Raw genomic sequence first — 7,274 nt, 5'->3', positions numbered from 1 at the left:
CATCCAGCCCATACTTCTTTAACTTGGCGGCAAGAATACTGTGGGAGACCGTATCAAAAGCTTTGCTAAAGTCAAGGAATAACACATCCACTGCTTTCCCCTCATCCACAGAGCCAGTTATCTCATCATAGAAGGCAATTAGGTTAGTCGGGCACGACTTCCCCTTGGTGAATCCATGCTTACGGTTCCTGATCACTTTCCTCTCCTCTAAGTGTTTCAGAATTGATTCCTTGAGGACCTGCTCCATGATTTTTCCAGGGACTGAGGTGAGGCTGACTGGCCTGTAGTTCCCCGGATCCTCCTTCTTCCCTTTTTAAAAGATGGGCACTACATTAGCCTTTTTCCAGTCATCTGGGACCTCCCCCGATCGCCATGAGTTTTCTAATGGCTAATGGCTCTGCTATCTCATCTGCCAACTCCTTTAGCACCCTCGGATGCAGAGCATCCGGCCCAATGGACTTGTGCACGTCCAGTTTTTCTAAATAGTCCCAAACCACTTCTTTCTCCACAGAGGGCTGGTCACCTCCTCCCCATACTGTGCTGCCTAGTGCAGCAGTCTGGGAGCTGACCTTGTTCGTGAAGACAGAGGCAAAAAAAATAATTGAGTATATTAGCTTTTTCCACATCCTCAGCCACTAGGTTGCCTCCCTCATTCAGTAAGGGGCCCACACTTTCCTTGACTTTCTTCTTGTTGCTAACATACCTGAAGAAACCCTTCTTGTTACTCTTAACATTTCTTGCTAGCTGCAACTCCAAGTGTGATTTGGCCTTCCTGATTTCACTCCTGCACGCCTGAGCAATATTTTTAAACTCCTCCCTGGTCACTTGTCCAATCTTCCACTTCTTGTAAGCTTCTTTTTTGCGTTTAAGATCAGCAAGATTTCACTGTTTAGCCAAGCTGGTCACCTGCCATATTTACTATTCTTTCTACATATCGGGATGGTTTGTTCCTGCAACCGCAATAAGGATTCTTTAAAATACAGCCAGCTCTCCTGGACCCCTTTGCCCTTCATGTTATTCTCTCAGGGGATCCTGCCCATCTGTTCCCTGAGGGAATCAAAGTCTACTTTTCTGAAGTCCAGGGTCCGTATTCTGCTGCTTTCCTTTCTTCCTTGTGTCAGGATCCTGAACTCGACCATCTCATGGTCACTGCCTCCCAGGTTCCCATCCACTTTTGCTTCCCCTACTAATTCTTCCCTATTTGTGAGCAGCAGGTCAAGAAAAGCTCTGCCCCTAGTTGGTTCCTCCAGCACTTGCACCAGGAAATTGTCCCCTACACTTTCCATAAACTTCCTGGATTGTCTGTGCACCGCTGTGTTGCTCTCCCAGCAGATATCAGGGTGATTAAAGTCTCTCATGAGAACCAGGGCCTGCGATCTAGCAACTTCTGCTAGTTGCCAGAAGAAAGCCTCGTCCACCTCATCCCTCTGGTCTGGTGGTCTATAGCAGACTCCAACCATGACATCACCCTTGTTGCTCACACTTCTCAACTTTATCCAGAGACTCTCAGGTTTTTCTGCAGTTTCTTACCGGAGCTCTGAGCAGTCATACTCCTCTCTTACATACAACGCAACTCCCCCACCTTTTCTGCCCTGCCTGTCCTTCCTGAACAGTTTATATCCATCCATGATAGTACTCCAGTCATGTGAGTTATCCCACCAAGTCTCTGTTATTCCAATTGCATCATAGTTCCTTGACTGTGCCAGGACTTCCAGTTCTCCCTGCTTGTTTCCCAGGCTTCTTGCATTTGTGTATAGGCACTTAAGATAACTCATTGATCGTCCCTCTTTCTCAGTATGAGACAGGAGTCCTCCCCTCTTGCGCTCTCCTGCTTGTGCTTCCTCCCAGGATCCCATTTCCCCACTTACCATCTCCGGAGTAAGGAGCTTAGACCCCAGCCCCGGGGCTGCCTCCATTTCCCCAGCCAGCTCCAAACTGAAAACCCCCTCCAGCCATCTCCCCCAGCCTCCCCCCAGCTCCTCCTCCAACCTTTGTCCAGTTTCCTGGACAAAGGTGTCACCTGGCCCCAACCCCACTCCTGGGCTCAGGTTACGTGCTCAGGTATCGTCCCTCAAGTGAAGTCACACCCTTAAATCCCCATCACCAATGCAGCCAGTCCCAGTAAAACTCCAACGCAACATTCCCAGGTCAATCCGCCCCACTCCATCACATCTCTCCCCACTTCGAGACTGAACTGAGTGGGGTCACTCTAACCAGTGACCTGGGGAAGTTCAGGCCCCCGTCTCTGGGACAGTGCATCAGCTATCATATTGGCACTTCCCTTCATATGGACCACATCCATGTCATAATCCTGCAGGAGCAGGCTCCACCTCAGGAGCTTGGTATTGGCTCCTTTCATCTGGTGTAGCCAGGTCACGGGAGAGTGGTCAGTGTACACAGTGAAGTGTTGCCCAAAGAGATATGGCTCTAGTTTCTTGGCCAGGCATTCCTTCTCTATGGCTGCGTAGTTTTGCTCCCGGGGTAGCAACTTCTTGCTCAAGGACACGATGGGATGTCTCTCCCCCTTTTCATCATTCTGCATTAACACCGCACCCAGCCCCGTGTCTGAGGCGTCGGTGAACACCATAAAGGGCTTGTCAAAGTCTGGGTTTGCCAGAACTGGGCTGCTGACCAGAGCTTCCTTCAGCATGCAGAGAGCCCTCTGCCACTGCTCGGTCCAAACCACCTTGTCTGGCTTCCCCTTCTTGCATAGTTCCGTGATGGGGGCGGCTATGGAGCTAAAGTAGTGTACAAATCTTCTATAGAACCCCACCATCCCAATAAAGGCTTGGATCTGCTTTTGGGCTTCCTGGACTCAGGTTACATGCTCAGGTATCGTCCCTCAAGTGAAGTCACATCCTGATATCTCCATCACCAACGCAGACAGTCCCAGTAAAACTCCCACGCAACATTCCCAGGTCAATCGGCCCCACTCCCTACTCCATCACACTGAGATTGGGCCCCCGTCATGCCAGGTGCTGACTAGACACAGAGCCAAAACCAGGAATAGAACCCATGTGTCCTGATTCCCTCTCTTGTGCTCTCTCCATTGGGCCATGGCCCCCATAGTCTGTGTATATACGAGCTGCAAAGCAAACCCATCCCTTTAGCCTCTCCTGGCCCCACGTACCTGCCATGCCGCAGTACCTCCATGTATGGTCTGCTTCGTAGTTGCTTGTGGTGGCACACCAGGGCCGCTGCCAGTTGTCCATGGTGCAAGCCGTGTACTTCCTGCCTTTGTAGCTGAATGGGAACGTACAGGGCTCCTGCGAGTTCCCGCCAAGCACTGGGAGAGATGGGACGGGGGAAAGAGATGGGATGTGGGAGACAGAAGAGACAGAGAGCATGCTGGGTAACGTGGCTCACACTCAAACCAGAATCATAGAATATCAGGGTTGGAAGGGACCTCAGGAGGTCATCTAGTCCAACCCCCTGCTCAAAGCAGGACCAATTCCCAACAAAATCATCCCAGCCAGGGCTTTGTCAAGCCCGACCTTAAAAACCTCTAAGGAAAGAGATTCCACCACCTCCCTAGGCAACCCATTCCAGTGCTTCACCACCCTCCTAGTGAAAAAGATTTTCCTAATATCCAACCTAAACCTCCCCCACTGCAACTTGAGACTATTTCTCCTTGTTCTGTCATCTGGTACCACTGAGAACAGTCTAGATCCATCCTCTTTGCAACCCCCTTTCAGGTAGTTGAAAGCAACTATCAAATCCCCCCTCATTTTTCTCTTCTGCAGACTAAACAATCCCAGTTCCCTCAGCCTCTCCTCATAAATCATGTGTTCCAGCCCCCTAATAATTGTTGTTGCCCTCTGCTGGACTCTTTCCAATTTTTCCACATCCTTCTTGTAGTGTGGGGCCCAAAACTGGACACAGTACTCCAGATGAGGCCTCACCAATGTCGAATAGAGGGGAACAATCACGTCCCTCGATCTGCTGGCAATGCCCCTACTTATACAGCCCAAAATGCCATTAGCCTTCTTGGCCACAAGGGCACACTGTTGACTCCTATCCAGCTTCTCGTCCACTGTAACCCTTAGCTCCTTTTCTGCAGAACTGCTGCCTAGCCATTCGGTCCCTAGTCTGTAGCAGTGCATGGGATTCTTCCGTCCTAAGTGCAGGACTCTGCACTTGTCCTCATCAGATTTCCTTTGGCCCAATCCTCTAATTTGTCTAGTTCCCTCTGTATCCTATCCCTACCCTCCAGCATATCTACCACTTCTTCCAGTTTAGTGTCATCTGCAAACTTGCTGAGGGTGCGGTCCACGCCATCCTCCAGATCATTAATGAAGATATTGAACAAAACTGGCCCCAGGACTGACCCTTGGGACACTCTGCTTGATACTGGCTGCCAACTTGACATGGAGCCACTGATGACTATCCATTGAGCCTGACGAGCTAGCCAGCTTTCTATCCACCTTCTAGACCAAGTTGAGCCCATTTTCAGTTAAATAAAATCCCTCACCTCCCCGAGCCCCCCAGCAGCCTGACCACTGCCCCCCAACCACCCCAGGGTAGTGCAGGGAATGGGGGACTGGGTTATGGGGCACTGACAGAGCTGTATGGGAGGGGAGCCCAGGGCTGGGGTAGCACAGGCTGCAGGTCATGAGTGAAGGGCACCGGCAGGGCTGGGTGCGTGTGGAGACACTGGGTGTGGCTGTTTCCCCTGCCCATGACCCCTGGCTGGGGAGCCCCCGGAAGCACCATACTTGTGTCGGGACAGTAGCTCCAGCGGCCGTCCGTGTCGTAGTTCGCTGTGGTGGAGCACCAGTGCTGGGCCCCATGGCTCTGCTCAGTGGTGCAGGTGTGGAAGGTGTGGCCCTGGTACACGAAGGGGAAGAAGCAGGGCTGGCCGTCCGTGTTCCCGCCGTAGGCTGGGGGGAGACACAGACAGGGACCGTCAGGGGGTGGGACACCCTGAGGGCAGAGCAGATGGGTGCGCATCCTTCACCCCACCTTGGGCAGAGCCTGGGGGAGGTAAGGCCCACCAGAGATGGGGACCCTCTTGCCACCCTGCAAGGGTCTGACCCATAGACAGACAGACAGATGGGTGGGGGTGGATTGGGCTAGACAGACAGAGCAACTGGGTGGCTCTGCCCTGCTCAGCTCTGGAGATGTCGCTGGGGCTGGTGTCAGGAAGACGGTGGCTGAGCACCTGGACATGGGCCAGAACCGCCAGCTCTGGACGTGTGGGATCACAAACAGGGAACATGACGCTCCTCCATGCTGCCCGGTGCTGCCCCCCGTCCCCATCCCATCCCCCGGCTGCCTCTGTCCCATCCCCGTCCCCTGGCTTCACTCCCACCCCGTCCCCCAGCTGTCCCCCCGTCCTGTCCCTGTGCCACCCTTGGGCGCTCACCCTCCTCGGAGCAGACCCTGTAGGCCTTGTCCTGGTCGTAGTTGGCGGTGGTGGCGCACCAGGGCTGGTCGCTGTCCTCAGTTATGCATTCCGTGTAGACCTTGTCCTTGTAGGTGAAGGGGAAGACGCAGGGGGCAGGGTCCGCACCTGCCCATGAACAAGGGGCAGAGATCAGAAAAGGGGGCAACGGCTGCCAGGGGGCCCCTCAAAGCCCAGCAGGGAGAGCCCTGGCCAGGGGTCAGGACACCTGGGTTCTAGCCACAGCTCAGGTTGGGAAGGAGACATCATGGTTTGAGCACGGGGGCTGGGAGCCAGGACTCCTGGATTCTCTCCCTGGCTCAGGGAAGGGAGGGGGTCTGGTGGGGATGGGTCTGGGAGTCAGGACTCCTGCTGTCCATCTCAGACCTCCTGCCAGGCTGGTATGTCTCGCTTCACAAAACACACTGTGCTACTCTACACAATGACAGCGTGTCCCACAGCACACACACACTGCCACACAGCATCCACTACGCCACAACCCCCACACCACGATACTAGCAAACAACACACTGTTCCATAACACACAGTGTATTACACTTCACAACAAAACAGTCCCCTGAACAGCACCATATGGCTCCACAACACAACATGCTGCTCCACAACATGGTCTGTTATACTTTACAGCTACATAATGACAGACTGCTCCTCAGCACACACTCTCCTACACTACACACCAACACACTGCTGCAGAGGCACACACTCTACTACACTACAACACACTGCTCCACAATACAGACTATTACCCTACACAACATGCACTCCACTACACAACACACTACTGCCCTGCACTACAACACACTGCTCCACAACTTGCACTCTACTCCACAACACCACACTGCTTCACAACACAACATATTGCTCCACAACTTGCACTCTACTCCACTACACACCACACCACGTCAGAACATGCCCACTACAACACACTGCCCCACAACATGTACTTTACTACACAACACACTGCTCCACAACACGTACATTATTACACAACACAGCAGCACACTGCTCCACAACACAACAGCACACTGCTCCACAACACACACTCTACTAAACACCGACAGCCTGCTGCATAGCCACACACTCTACCACACTACACACCAACACACACTGACCCAAGACAGCCCCTGCCTCCCTTACCTTGGGTCCCCTCGCAGAGCAGTGCCAGGGCCCAGGCCAGGATGCATGTGGCTGCGGGCGAAGCCATTGTCCCGTCCACACTGCCCCAGCCCCAGAGCCCCAGCCCCATATATACAGCCTCCCTTGGGGCTCCTCCCCTTGGCCGCCCCCAGGGGATTCCCTGCTCGCCAGATGGATTAGGAAAGGGACTAAAGGGCAAAATCAGGGCTGGGGGGTGGGGAGGAGTTAAGACCAGGGGTGAGGCGCTGGCAGAGGGTGACAGAGGGCAAAACCCAGCACAGGCAGGGGCACAAGGGGTAGCAGTTACCGTAGTGGGACTGAGACACCCGTGCTTGCAAAAATAGGGGGGGGGGGGGCAGAGGGGCTTTTTTATTTCCCCTCCCACAGACAGCACCTCTCAGCATAAGCTTCCCAGGGCTGGGTTCTTAAAGGCACAGGCATCCCAATGCCTAGTCAATGCAGCTCCTCTTTGATCTAATCTACTGAGGCTATGTCTACACTACAAAGTTCAAAGCGCTGCCGCGGGAGCCAGTGCTCCTGGTAATCCACCTCGACGAGGGGATTAGCTCCGAGCCGAGCACTGGGAGCTGTGCCTGTCCACACTAGCACTTTAAAGTGTTCAAACTTGCTGTGCTCAGGTGTGTGTGTGTGTGTGTGTGTGTGTGTGTGATTTTTCACACCCCTGAGCCAGCAAGTTAGAGTGCTTTAACTTGCCAGTGTAGATAATCCCTCAGAC

The 7,274-nt window shown here is 53.5% G+C and overlaps 1 protein-coding gene across 1 annotated transcript in view; it reads right to left on the bottom strand.

Annotated features, from left to right (window-relative positions):
• Positions 1-6,685, bottom strand: part of LOC117887056 (epididymal sperm-binding protein 1-like) — a 28,234-nt gene extending 21,549 nt beyond the window's left edge. Inside the window, exons 1-4 of the mRNA XM_034789290.1 lie at positions 6,539-6,685; positions 5,366-5,512; positions 4,716-4,880; positions 3,131-3,286 (exon numbers count right to left, since the gene is read on the bottom strand). Coding sequence (XP_034645181.1) covers positions 3,131-3,286; positions 4,716-4,880; positions 5,366-5,512; positions 6,539-6,647 — 577 coding nt within the window. The 5' untranslated portion in view covers positions 6,648-6,685. The remainder of the gene's footprint in view (positions 1-3,130; positions 3,287-4,715; positions 4,881-5,365; positions 5,513-6,538) is intronic.
• Positions 6,686-7,274: the final 589 nt, after the last annotated feature.

Source organism: Trachemys scripta, chromosome 14 (genome assembly GCF_013100865.1).
Source record: "Trachemys scripta elegans isolate TJP31775 chromosome 14, CAS_Tse_1.0, whole genome shotgun sequence".
NCBI lineage: Eukaryota > Metazoa > Chordata > Testudines > Emydidae > Trachemys > Trachemys scripta.
This window is presented reverse-complemented; position numbering and strand designations above follow the sequence as displayed.